Here is a 15,532-nt window from a genome sequence, read left to right on the forward strand (position 1 = left end):
GGAAGGGAAATCCTTTAGTTCAAGAATTTTTTTATCCGCTTTCAACATAAATTTTCTCGTAGCCAAAAAACTGAAATTATAAAGTGATGGCTTAAAAAGATTTAAGATAATAAATATTATATTAAAGTACTCATCATACCTTTGGGAAATTATTATTAAATATATAATTATTTGTTATTTAACTACGTAATTTCTTAATTAAGAGCTTTCTAGAATGATTACAAATGGCGTATTAATACGTTTTCTGTTAAGTTAGACACATTCTTTTGTTTTATTTCTTAAATATACGCACGCTTCATTTGATTTACGTCTTTCTCTTAAATTTTAGTATATGTACTATTTTACGACTCATATAAACTTCCTAAGTCCTATAGTTTACATTTAAAGTACGAATGAATGCATCTTAGACGTTTAATCCTTTAAAGATCATTAGAATTTCAACTGCAATATTTATATATATCTTTTAGATGGTACATTATCTTCCAATTAATACATATTTAAATCATTGCAGTAATTGACTTTTGAAGTACACGTCAGTTCACAGTCTTCGAATGACGTGTGTAGGTTAGTGGACTTATGTAAAAATACAATTTTTTTAATTTTCTCGTCTTGTTCAAGACTAAAAAGCTATGATAAATTGTCAGTGTAAGTAGTTGACAAAGGCCTGAAAGACTATTATTTCTTTTCAAAAAGGTTACTGAAATTTGCCTTTGTAATGCGATTCAACAAACGATCTGACACTTAAATATTTATTTACACGTGAAACTGATCTCGATATAATCTGAATTTATGTTCATACGCCTACATGATTGTAAGTTACACTTGTCGTAATTTTTGTCCATGAAAATGTAATTTTGTAAAAGAGTTGAGTGGAATTTCATCCTAAAGGGAAATCCTTAATATCTGGCTACGTTTGGTTTTTTAGTTAATAACAAAGTATATAAATGAAAGAATGTGATGAAACATAGATATGTCGAATGTAGAATAGTTGTCAGTTGGCTCAGGGCGGTTTCCTGCCGACCCACTTCTGCTAGTATCTCAGTTTCCTCTCAATAGCCGACTCCGCACATCTGTTCAAGCGTGGCATTATGCTACAACCGCTCGATCTTAGGTAACCTAGTTAGGACAATAATACATTGAAAAGAAATTCTAGAATTAATTCCTACATAATACGTGCTTATGTACTTATGAGATTAACAAAAATTGCTAAATTATTCATAGTTTAATTGAATGGCTAAATAAAAGTAATTTGCTGTAGACGCAACAAGCAGCCAAAAAAAATCATTAGATTGTTAAGTAGTGATGTTACTATAAACAAATAGAAGGTAGAAATAAGTATCAAAATCAAAATATCTGAGTCAATTAGAGTTAAGTTATATAGTGACAAACAAACAAATAAACATTCTTTTTTATGTGCATATAATAAAAAACTCCAACAACAACGTGGTTATAAAACAAAGAGACTTATAGCATATGTTATGACAATTTTACTTATATTAATAATTTCGGAACACTTCGTATAGTGTTTATAATGTCCAAAATTGTCATGTTTTTTTTAAGTCAGTATTGTAAGCAGACGAATACTCTACGCAAATTATCTATGTTGTGATGTTCATAAGTTGACATTGACCTGCTTCCAGTCGATAAAATTTACTAAATAATTCGTAAGATTTGCTGAGACACATCATCAAAGGTAGCCACAGAGTAGCGCCTATGGCAGTAAACTTTTATGGAGATTGTCGTAAACATTGTCGTTTCATTTGATCTGCTGAATGTTAGTGAAGGTTGAGGTTATGGTTGATGGCAAGGCTACGTCTTACTGCGGAACGGAATACAGATAAGATTATTGATAAAGTAGAATGGAAGTAACTCCATAGGAAGCTCATAAAAGAGTTTCTTTTATTTGCATTTGTTTAACAGATTCAGCTTCTATCTAACGATGTTTGATATTACCTGTAGTCGTAAAATTTTAAAAATCATTTGTATTTTTTTTTCTTGTAACCTAAAATATGTGCTTTAACCCTGTGCCTAGATCGGGTGATGTTCATTCCAATTGAAGTCAAATCACATGACATTAAACTCGAGTTCTAAGAGACAGTATTTAAATGTCATTCAGACTGCAGGCGGACCCTAGCTCGTGACCTGATTACCTAGATCTGGAAGGCCTTGTCTCAGCCTCTCCATTTTATTTACTCTTCGTCTTCCTGCAGGAATTATATCACTGACAGTTCTCATATTTTACAAGATATTAGAATTACCAATATAAAGTTTTCTATTTTATGGATGACATTTAGTAAACTTATTTAGGAAGTGAAAGGCATTGGTTTAATTTAAGCTTTTGCGACATTGCTGTCACAATTTAAAATGAAAACATTTTCGGTTGCCCGAAAATGTTTTCATTTTAAAATGTATACAATATTCTTATGATTGGAATTAATAACATCTATGACAATAGCAGCAATTGTTTATACTTTCTTCATATCCTTCGTGTCGTTTCCATTTCGTTGTTAGATATTGTAATGAATTTAGATATTCGATAATTTAGATCATTATTTATTAATCTTTCTAATATTATGTATGAAAAACTACAATTAATTATGAAAAGGATATATCGAGGTGTTTCTATAGCGGAAGTTTTATCTGAGCTCGAGCGTAAACATAAACTTATGTGATCTATAACTTCTTTTCCTATATGATGTTGTATATCTTCTATATATTACATTATATATATTGCTTTCTTATCAGTTTATAAAATGCAATTCTATTATTTATATAGATTTCTGTAGTGTTACATTGCAATGGTTCAAATCTTAAATTATTTTTTAATTTTGGTAATTTTACAACCTCTCAAGTGATTGTTACCAACCCTGAAGGTACATGCGAACAGAAAATAGATTGACATTTAAAGAGATCATGAGAGCATTCCATCACAGGCGGCGAGCCGCAAAGCGGGTCAAGTGCGCAGAGGGTGCGGGGCTCCGGGGCAAGTCGCCATACAATCTGCCCTGAACATCTTTCTCATGTTTGTTTCAAGTCATCTTTTAAAAGAGATTAAGTTTTCATAAGCTTTACTTGGCACCACTTAGAGCGTTGGTGGCGCTGTTGTTAAGCGATAAAGCTACGACTTCATATTCGATTTCCGCCATGTGTGTTTCGACTTTTGAATTTACATATGTACATTATACAAATCACATGTATGCATAATAAATATCCGACGTTCATACGATGAAGGAAAACATCGTAATGCAACCTGCACATATCTGTAAAGAAATTCAAAGATATGCGTGAAGTCAGCCAACCCGCACTGGGCCAGCGTTGTTGACTATGGCCTAGACATCCCTGGCTTAGAGAAGACTCCGAACCTCTCTCCAGTATTAGATATTATGCTGAAACAACGGGGAAGAGTCACTTCCTGGTTTGTACTTTAAATAAGGTAGAGCCTTACCTCTCGCAACATCTGAATACACAAAAATATAATTAACTAATAAATGCTTTGACGACCACGATATACTAAGGTTTTTTTTTTATATAACTAGGTGGCAAACGAGCAAGCGGTCACATGAATTCGCCGACATGGCGAAGCGACCCCTGCCCATAGAGGTTCGCAATTGCAGATGAGTTGCCTACCCTCAATCGACGAAGGAGGAGACGCACAAAAAGAGAACATTTAACCGTCCTATGCATCTCCTCCTCCATCTAATCCACTTCCCTTTCCCTTCCTATCCTTATAAGAAAAAGGTGGGAAGGGAAAGAGGACTAAGATTAGGCCTCCGGCACCACACTCATCAGACGAAACGCGGAATTACTTCCATTGCACGCCTGTCTTCTGTGTGGTCGTGGTATTTCACCGGGCGAGCCGACCAATTCGTGCAACAGATGTTGTTGTTTCTGGTCTCTACCACTGTTAAAAAAAGTAAGTTTATAAATCTTACGCGTTAGCTGTTTTTCTTAAACATTAAGTTTGTTTTATAGTGATTGGTTCCACATATCAGTTTTTACAACCAATAACGAATAAGGTAATCCAAGCAGGCAGGAAATGGCGCAGGTCAGGCGGCACTGGCGATTACTTATTTCCATTATATATATTACCTTATTTATGTATCGTATTTCACAGCTTTAGATAACACTATATTGCGCAAGGCTATTAAAAATATTTTTTTAATTGTATGTTAGTAATTGTATTAAAAAGAAATAAAAACAATGTTGGAATGTTTATGCAATCAAATGCGGTTACCTGGGGCACGACGGTATCGATCTGAGGTCGCCCGGAGTGCAGCGCCCTTGAACCGCGACCCGCCGGATATAGGTCAGCGAGACCTACCCCTACCGACCTGCCCCTAATCGAGCCCCGCCACGCTACACTACCTCTATTTTCTATAGGATAAAACAACATATAAGCAACTACCATATCTGGCTAATGCCTTGCCACCTGAATTTTAAACATACCTTAATACATTACGATGCAAACATCAAGTTACCATGAAACCTGTCCATACAGTAGTTCTTCTGGCTTCGAAAATCACAGCACGCCACTACAGACTAGACGTATTATAAGTTTAGTTATTTATATTTATTAGTAAGACGATCTTATTAAAAAACTAAGCTGTTAAAATCTTCTACTAAAATTCGCTGGCCTAATAAGTGCCACGTACACTATTCATAATGAACAGAATTTATCAGAAAGAATATTGAAGCAGATGTTATTACTAGGAAGACATTGTAGAAATTATCCGTTGCGGTAGAACGGCACTGAATGCATCGGGCACAGGGGATGCGTGCACCTTGAACTGGTATTCGGGTCAGGAACGACAGCCCCACATCGCGGGACTGATCGGGCTTTTGATAGTTCCGCTTGAAGGTTACATTGTACAAATTATAATTATTTTAAGTTAGTTAATATTTTAAATTTTATATTATTAATTAAACGATTAAATAGTAAAAGAACAATTTTTTTTTCCTTTCATAATAACTGAAGTGTACGACACAGAGTACGGGCACGAAATTTTAGGTACGTCAATGAATACAAAATTCATATGCACTTCAAAAAAGTGTGTATTGAATAAGATGCGAACGTTTCGAAGAATTACAAAGTAAAAATGAATTGATGGCACATTGAGAAGTAAAGGTTCGCCATCCCTGCCGTAGTATATAACATGTGATAGGAACTAGGAACGTGGGAAACCCTTTCGACTTCCCAACTACTGAGGCGTTCAATTCTAGGTATAATAACATTTTTATTACGCGTACACTTCGCCCACGTTTGTTGTGATAATTTAGTCAACTTTCGTAATTAGAAGGTGTTAATATTTTTATGTATTTCATACATATAAATAACAAATTTTTACTACACATGTAAGTAGGCGTATAAATATTTCTGTAAACAGTCTGTAATATTAATAGAAACAAAATAAACGAACTAATCATAATTGTTTTAACAGCTGAAGAGCACACAGCAGTATTTGCACGAATGATCGGCTCGCCCGGTGGAATAAATGTCTAAAGAATATTATTTAATATTGGCGTTGAGATATGAGTGTTGTATATATTTGCATGGGAATGCAGCCTTGACGTTTATGCTTCAAGTTATCGCTAGAGATCAGCGGAGAGGAAGCGACGTTGCATAATTACGTTATATCTAGGGAATGAGAAATGTGACCTAGAGCCCTAACTAATGAGTTTAAAGCCTTATCGCGCGTCCCTGAGGAGGCCGTGAACCGAGCTTTTTGGGTCACCGGTGCGAGGCTGCAGCGAGGTAGGCTGCACTCGGCGATCGCTAGGGTTGTCACACTATTGAAATATATTGTCGTGTTAAATTAATTATTCGAGTTCTTTTTTTTAGTTTTAAGTAACAGGAATATGACAATTACTTAAATGCCTTGCCTAATTTACATGATTTATTTTAATGTTTTGTTTGTTTAGAGTTAATGTTTGATGAAATAATAATATTTTAAATGGAATTAGATATTAGAACGCATGTTTTCGGTCTATGTCTATCACTTCTGGAAATTATATTTATTTACGCGTTCACCAAAGCCTTGATTCGGGAAAGTCTAACATAGGACAATACTTTCTGTGTTGCTTATCTTCTATGTTTGCAATAAATCTAAAATTTGATATAAAATATGTCAACTTACATGTATACATATGATTTATTCGCTGATTAATGATAATAACAGTTAGAAGAAATATTAAAATGTCATTTAATTGTCAGACATTGATTAGAAGTAAATGCGGCAACCCTACGCTGTGCGCCGTGCGCTGGGTATTTCATGGTCGTGTTACTTTTGTTGATTGCTTCGCTCGTGAGATTAATAGAGGTTTAGTTTTCTTTTGGATTTATTATTTTATATTTAAAACATATTATCATATTACACTTGAATGAGCAAAGTAATTCTAGAATTGAATGCTTACTGACATTTTGTCAATTTAATCATTTTGAGTACTGGTAACAGAAATAAAACCAAAATAAAATTTATTGTGATGTTTTCCTTCACCGTAAGAACGTCGGAAAAATGTACATTTGTAAATCGAGAATCGAAAAACACATTGCGGGACATGGCGGGATTCGAACCCAGAACCTGCAGATTGCAAGTCAAGTGCTTAACCCCTGAGCTACGTCCACAACCACAAGTTTCATATTATTAGGTATGAAATTAAATTGAAATAACCAAAATTTATCTATCTTCCAGACTCTCAAAAGCATATATTTATATTTTATGTTGTATATAAATTTGATTTATCATAACATAATTATGTTTATCAAAGCGGGAGTGGCGCAGAAGAGTGGGGGGGGGACACAGCTCGGGAGATACATCCTGTACGGAGGCGTTTTTATTCCTTATGATATGTGAACATATTTCATCGGCAGAAAGAGGCCGAATTACGCGCAATTTAACTTAGGGCATTTTAGAAATCGGATCTAGCTAAAGCATTAGTTTGTGGTAAGATTTCATAGGAATTATTATAAATCAGGTTTATATACTAGTAATTATATAATAGTTATGTATTAAAATCTTTTAATAATCTATTACTTGTTTGGAAAGGCAATTACAATAAGATTTCGTAGTCGCATTTGCAGAGTTTATATAGAGTTCGTTACCCTGTCACACAGACCTTTATTTCTTAGAGTGGGCACTTAACGTCTACGTCACCGTTTACACGGGGGCGATGACCGAATCACAAAATGTGACGTCAAAATATCGTAACGTCTGAAAGTAATAAACTCTTCTTCAATTTAAGTCAATTGTATTACTCATATTTTTATTATGCGTTAAATACCATTTAGAATAGATAATGAGGCACTTGTAGTTTTATCTATTAAAAAGGTTTCTCAGGCGGAATAACTGTAACCAGATTATTAGACTAGATTGTAAAATAATTGATTATTTTTTATTTTTACCCGTAGGCCGTTCTCGTATTGATTAGTTTATTGACGCCTGTTATAATTAAGTTAGTAAATTGCTTACGTAAATTCTCTTTAAATTGGTTGTGTTTTCAAAATTTCTACAATTATTACATCATCATGGTGTTATTTTCGGAGCTGCCACAACATCGTATGATGTGTATTACGTTGGATCGATTTCCATCATTTATTTAGGCTCCGGCGTTATTAAGAAAGAATCGAGGCCGCTGTCTATTTCGACTTGTTTTCTAATATGGATTATAGGTTATTTCTGACATATTTTAAATGTTATTTTGTTTAACTAAGGTATTGTTATATATTTAGATATCTCAAGTAGAATAAAATCTTTTATACACCATCAAATGTACGATAACTGTTACCTTTCTACAACAAATATAAAAGAAAACACTAATTTTTATTTTACATTAATTTATTTAACTTTAATGTCTTGTACATAGATATTAACATTTTTTCTAAGCAACTCCAATGAAAAAGTTGACTACGACCATACTGTGGGTTCACCTCATACATTATATTCTCAGTTATAATACGAATCAAATAGGAATTAAAAATTATACAGGTTAAAGATTATAAAATATTATAAACAAATTTATTACGAACTTAACATGTGTTTCTAAAACCTAAATACCCGTTTAAAACATATTGTCATCTCTGTTTTGTCAAAGATAATGACAGGGATGACGATATGTTTTATACAGATATTTTGATCTCAGAAAACAACCGTAAATTATCTTTACAACACTAATCGTCCGCATTGAATTAATGTAATAAAAATGTAAAAAAATAAAACAGGCGAATACTTCTATTGCAAACATTAACAACGATTAAAAAAGCTATAAAAATTTGTGCTTTCATATTGTATAAAAGTTTTAGTACAATTTGTAACTTACGTCCATTCCATTCAATTCCATAATAAACAATAAATATCTCATTTTCATGAGGTAAAGTGAATTATTGCTATTGATTTTCAACTGATTGTGTTAAAAAGCAACTTCGTACATATATTTTTTAATGAAATTATTTATTAATTATTAATTATATATTATTAATTAAAAAAAATATACAAAGAAGAATATTTTCTTACCAAATGATCTATATTAAAACTTCGATGTCAAAAAGAAAGTTCCGAAAACGTTTTTTAAATATTGATATGTCAGTAAATTGTACGGAATTAGAGAAATCTGATTATGTTTAAATTGCTTCAGTTAATTTCACAGTCGAGAAGTTACAAGTTAGATTTAATACAGTAGATTAACTATTGTTAACAGTATTTAAATAGAGATTATTTATATAATAAAAAAAGTTAACTTGATTAATAATACGACTAGTAAAAACGTTGCTTCAACTAACAAACAATATAATTAAAGCAAAAAAAAAAAGAAAACAAAATACATTGTTGAAAAATAAAGTTTAATGATTTATAACATAAGTACAAAAAAAGAAATACGATTTATCAAAAAGTAAAAATATCTATTGCAAAATCCTGTCAAATCACGCTGCACATTACTCGAGAGCTAATTTACATAATTATTAATATAACCGTAGAATTTCACTGCTGTGACAATTGATTTAATAGATATTGTCATCGCTTCTTTGACAAAAAAGCCCACAATATATATGAAAACAAGTGTGACAGCAATCAAAGTCCGCGGTAATATTACATCGTCTTTTTACAACCTAGAACTATAGCGATAACTACAAGCGCTATATATTATATATATAACATATATTAATATATTACATAATGAACATCAAACACTTTATTATGTACAATAATGTAATTTTAAGTTAATTTAGCGCAAGACAAAAATTTGCACTCCGTGTTAAAATTATTTTTTTGAAAACATTTCTGACATTTATTAAATACATAATGACACAGTTATATATGTGTATATAGTATTTATTTATGTATTTAAAACTAGTTTTATAAATGTCATATTTATATACTTAAATTCTAACACCAAACACGGCAACTTAAGGTAGCAATTTACAAGAACGCGTCTACTTCAACTGAAGAAAAGTTAACATCTACATTTATTGTTCTATTTTACATATATTTAAAAAAATATTATATTACAAAAAACACGAAGAGTATATGTATATATTTTGTATACAAACCAACATTCCTATTAAATATGTAAGTTTAAATGTTCGTTAGAAAACTACAAATATGTTATGTAATCGGTTTATTGGTGTTTTTTTTTTTATTGTACATTATCAGATAAAAACAAAGTCAACTTAGCTTACATATTGCCATAATTTATAAAATGCAGAAATATACTAAGCTCTTATAAAAAATACAATTATTGCCTAATGAACTAAATTCATATTAGATGCGTCAAATCTAAGCTCGCATTGTGAATATTTTAATTTAGAAAAGAATTTTTGAATTAAAAGCTCACTTAAGCTAAACAAAAATAAAGGTAAGAACACACAAAACAAAATAAACAATATTTTTACGAAAATGGCTTTTTTGCAGTATTGATAAATTATAAAAATATTAATAAATAGATTTGATAAGACTAGATGTAGTATATATTTATATAAACTACAAAACATTCGTTGGTAACAAATAGTGATAAAAAATATCCGGATTTACAACATTCACAAGCTAAGCTTAGTGTTTATAAAAATAGCAGAATTCAAAATCCGTCTTAGTATCACAAATATTTCCTTTTAAAGGAATCATCCTTCACTTTTACAGCATCAGTCTCGCATGCTTTGACTTTGTCTTTGATATTCGATGGATTTACAAAGAAACAAAAAGAAAATTACAAAATAACAAAGAAGTGAAAATACTTTACTTTTTTTATTTTGCAACGTAACAGTGAAACGCATAATCTATACTGGCCATATCTACAATGAAACTTTTTAGTAGAAAAATATTAATCTGTTTTTTTTTTTTGCTTTTAAATTTTTACTACTAATTCGTAACTATAATGTGCCTTTAATGAGTACAAATTTATTAACTTATTAATTAAAAAGATACAAAACTACATCTTATTAAGTTTTTTCCTAAATATTTATTTGTATATATTTTATTTATACAACTTTTCTTTATATTATTACTTAATTAATTATATTATCCAGAAAATTCCGTTTAATTATTTTTGTGCATCGAAAGCGGCTTTCTGTCCACATTAGACAGACTAAAAATATATATTTAGAATCAATAAAAATAACATTAAAAATATGAGATTTTTATCAATTCTAAAAAATTATAAATATAATTTAGAAACAAACGTTTTATTACTAATTTCTAATTATTACTTTAAGGAATGATAGAGGGCGATAAATTCGTAATAAAGTAATATTTTAAATACGATAAATAAATAACTGTTTAGTTTATATAAAAAAGAAAAAGCAATCTGCCACCTGAATTCGCAGAAATAGTGAAACGACGATCGCTGCCCATAAATATCCGCAATTGAAGATGCGTTGCCTACATTTATTCGACATAGGACGCACAGAAATAGAATATTTGCCCTTCCTATGCGTCCACTCTTTCATCAAATCCACTTCCCCTTCCCATCCTTTCATTGTAATAAATGGATGGGAAGGGAAAGAAGACTAAAGTTAGACCTCCGACATGCACAATCATTAAACGAAACGCGTAATTACACCTTTTACTTGTGGTATCTGGAGTTAAATAAATTTTAAAACGCATAAAACATATATAAAAGTATGTTATGGTGTCATTTATTTTAATTAAATAAAACATTTAAATTAAAATTTTCAGTTGACTAGAAATTTTGAAAAAATAAGAACTAACTAAGAGATGTTATGATGTTTGTTTTTTGTGCTGTCTGTGCGTTTAGCGACTGCGGCAATATAATGTAAAAATAAATTCTTTCATTTACAGTAAGTTTCTGATACCAAAATATTCATTTAAAACATAATGTGATTATTTTGTCAAAGATAATGACAAGAATAACGATTTTCATACAGAGATTTTGGTCTCAAAAACCCACGGTTACACCTCTTCTAATGTTACAGGTAAAAAAGATATCTTAACAGTAGTAAAAACTATCGAATACAATAATGATTGCGTTTAGTTATTTATTATCTTATTGAATTTCACTATGGTCGAGAATTTGGTTCTTGTACCATAACAAATTTGCCAACGCAAATGTGCTGGATGTTTCAAGCGTAGAAAATAGTCGTCGATATGACACACGCCCTAATCACTCCGAAGGGCGACATCTCTCGGACTCCAGCGGCACTTTTGTAACCAATTCCAGTATCCGTTGCGGAAGAATTAAACTCCCGTGTGGTTGAAGATAAACGATACAGCATTCTTGTCCACGGGAGGTGACCGACGAGTAATAGATGCGTGGTTGTTGTTGTTATAGTGCCATGATTTCCTAGTCGAAGTACTCGAGGACTGAAGTGCAATCGTCTCGTAATACCGCAGCCTCCCGCAACACTTCCTGCTCTTAATGATGGCGACGAATCCCTTCCTGTACTTCTTGTTGAAGAAGGCATACAATATAGGATTGATGCAGGAATTGGAGGAGCCAAGCCACTGCGCCAGCGGCGTTACCACGGGGAATATGTCCTCTTCCCATTTCTGCACTGGCCCCCCCAACTTTATCCTCGCGAATATAAGATACAAAGGAAACCAGGATAGCACAAACAATATGACTACCACGACCAGCATCTTGACAACTTTCACTTTGGACTTTTGTTGCATTCTCTCCATCTGCGCATCCTGTGTGTCGGTTGGGATCGCGCGCCTCCACACTTTGATCCAGATAAGGATGTAGCACATGGTAATAAGAACCATCGGCAGAATGTAGCAGAAGATGAGGTTTCCGATAACAAAGTACAGTATCTCGCTCAAGGGGTTGGGCCAGACGTCGAGACAGAGCCGTACGTGGGGGCTGTCTTCGAAAACCACTACCAGGTCGAAAAAGAATACCCAGGGCGTGGTGACGGAGATGGCGAATATCCAGATGAAGACGATCATCATGCGCGCGCGCCGCTTCGTTATTTGGCATTTGAGAGGCCACCAGATGGCGAGAAATCTGCAACAAATAAAGTAAATATTAAAATTTTGCGTGATAAAAAGTTATTATTTCTTTGTATTCCACGTATAGAATAAACTGTTGTCAGTTGAGTCATATAAACAGGTACAAATCTACAACACAACATTGTTGGTTATATAATAGGGCTTTAGCAGCAATGAGATATTGTTTTTCAATTAAAAGATTAAAACAAAATGTTTTGGCAGCTAACAAATAAATAAATCAATCAATGCACTCATTCTCATCGAGACGAGATTAAAGATGATGTATGTTTTATACACCAAAATGAAGCCACTGTTCAATACAGAATTAAAAATTCTGCCAAAGAGGTGGCATATTGGCCACCAAGACCTTTGCCCTTTTAGTTAAGTAAAAATGTAGCGTAGAAAAAGATTACATAAGAAACCGTCGAAAAGAAATGAAAGGGATTTCCTTCTTTTTCCACTCTTTTGTCATGTTTTTCTTCAGCTTAAAGGCAAAAATATTGATGATTATTTCACACTAGATGTATCGCTTGTGCCTTAGAATATGCTAGTGGTGTGTCACAAACTTTAAGTGACAAACCTTGAGGTGTCGCTTCATAAGTCTCGGGTAGGTCAGCGATAGACAAACGCGTTTGATATTTCAATAGTTGTCGTGTCGTTGTTACTTTCAGTCGCCTTGCTTTTATTATTAGCATATTATTATATCGTTTTATAATCGACCTTATGAAATTCAATGTGTGGATTTTGTATACACAAAAATATTAACATAACCTATCCCTATTTTAGTCTTTAACTTGCTGACCTAAAACATAAATTTAATATGTCACGAATTCGTTTCCAACAAACAGAATAAAATTGACTTCTAGTGCTTATAAATAGAATGTTATCTAACTAAGAGCTTTTTTATATTAATCATTTAATTTTAGGACTTTTTTTCGGAAGACTTTTTCACCTGGCCGAGGGAGGACGGCTGACAAACTGACAAATGGTTTTAACGTCAGACATGGGGTACACGGGACCGGACGTTGAACCCGTATTTAGCATAGTCCCAAAGGGTCTTTGTCGACTAACTAATTCCGACTGTGGGGTTTTGATATGTGGTTTATATGCTAATTAATGGTATAAAGGCCCTTCATTCTTATTTCAAATTTGACAATAAAAGTTTGTATAAATGGGAAGGAAAATTTTCTATACCATCATGGAACATATTACTTTAAATTGAGGAAATGCTCTAAGTAATATCTCTAAGTAAGGTAATTTGGAAGCAATGTTGCAAAATTCCCATCAGTCTTTGTCTGTTTCTTTTTTTTTGCATTTATTCATATAGCAATAACTGCACAGGAGATGCCGAATCGACCTCGTATGGAGTTCACGCACATTAAATTGCGTGAAATTTTCCAAAACACATTAATCACGGTCTGCTGTAATCCTGCGTTGACATTCGAGATGGCATAATCAGGAATATTTTAGCACAGTTGCCCTTTTCCAGTATATACGAGATGAAATGTACCGCATCGCTACCACAGACATTTAAAGTTAGAGTCGACATGAAAAGCGAAAAGGTAACTTTCGCAACTGTAACTCCTATATGTGTTTAATTTGATATGAATAAACTAGATGGCGCTAATAATTCTTTAGGACGCAGTGTTCAAATATTTATTTTGTTTATTAACCAAAAAAGGTTTTTAGATGGTTTTCGAGCAGTTCGACTAACCGGTCTTTTCCGGAATTTAATCCTTCTTATGTGACAAACATAATTCATCATTAAATTCTTTTATTTACATAATAAAACAATGGTCTTTCTATTATTTTGTATAGGTCTGTGGTTGAAGAATGCTACTGACAGTTAAAAATAACGACTTTAAGAATATAACTCCCCTTACACAAACTTGACTAACATTCTTAATTAACAAGATACCGATCACTTAAGGGCAACATTTTGGTTTTCAGTTATTGATATTAGCAATAAAGTAAATAAAATATTTTATTTATTGAATCGATTGTATTTTACCTGATTTATTAATACGAGTAAAAGACGAAGCAAGTATTTTCAATTTTTTTATTTTAAGAACTTTTTCTGGAAATATAGCGAGAAATGTGTGTCAGGACCGAACCAAATGAATTTCCATTGTCTCTGCCTACACCTCTGGGTAACGGGCGTGATTATGTTGTTGTTGTAGATCTAAATCATTTTAGTAACGCCTTGGCGCATAAATCTGTTACATAGTGAATAGTTATTTTATTACAATAATTTAAAAATCTAGATAAAAATTATTATAACAATTAACTTTAAATTTATTATTATTTTAATTAAAAGCCAAATTATAATGACAATAAAAAAATCTCACTATTAAATTAATTAAAGCATATTTTAACTGAACGTAATTTTGCGAACGCAAGCAAAGTTTTAACCCTTTTTAACTGTCACAATTTAAAATGATTTGTAACGCTGGTGTCATTGAGTTTGACATTGACATCAAAATGGCGTAATTTTCTTCCTACATTTTTTATTCATGCAAATTTTAAGACCGGGAGAAGGAAGTTTTTAAAAGATATAACAAGTAATTTAATATGACCAGATAATTATAACCTTGATTCCCTTAAAACTTAAGTAGTCTAGTATGAATATTAGTGAAAATGCTTGCAACTATGAGACAAAATTCTAATTAAAATTTGTGCAACAAATCTCATACAAATTGTAACATTTTGTCGATGAGTTTACGAAGGCGCGTATCGCAAATATTCGTGCTAAGCCCCCTTGCTAATAACAGTCGCATAAAATATCAATATTATTGTATTGGTTTCCTTGAAATCGTTACTTACGATATGCGTATAACATTTGCAACAGTAGTACACACCAAGCAAAAAGAAAAAAAAGAAAAAAGATTTAATTAATATTAATCTTCGTTTTTCAGTCGTAAATAAGTTTGAAAACATTTAAGTACAAATATCTTACAATACCGCAATAAATTATTTTTAACATTAAACCATATCTCGAATGGATATCGTCAACACTCATTACTTCACGCCGCTGTCATATTGTAATCATTTAATTACAACGAAGGCGCTAAATTAATAAAATTACAGTAAAAAATCTC

The 15,532-nt window shown here is 32.2% G+C and overlaps 1 protein-coding gene across 1 annotated transcript in view; it reads right to left on the reverse strand.

Moving 5' to 3' along the window:
* Window positions 1-11,397: 11,397 nt before the first annotated feature.
* The window catches only part of LOC106711705 (neuropeptide SIFamide receptor), a 58,052-nt gene continuing 53,917 nt past the window's right edge, over window positions 11,398-15,532 (reverse strand). Inside the window, exon 3 of the mRNA XM_014504086.2 lies at window positions 11,398-12,450. Coding sequence (XP_014359572.2) covers window positions 11,682-12,450 — 769 coding nt within the window. The 3' untranslated portion in view covers window positions 11,398-11,681. The remainder of the gene's footprint in view (window positions 12,451-15,532) is intronic.

This window comes from Papilio machaon, chromosome 9 (genome assembly GCF_912999745.1).
Source record: "Papilio machaon chromosome 9, ilPapMach1.1, whole genome shotgun sequence".
Classification (NCBI taxonomy): domain Eukaryota; kingdom Metazoa; phylum Arthropoda; class Insecta; order Lepidoptera; family Papilionidae; genus Papilio; species Papilio machaon.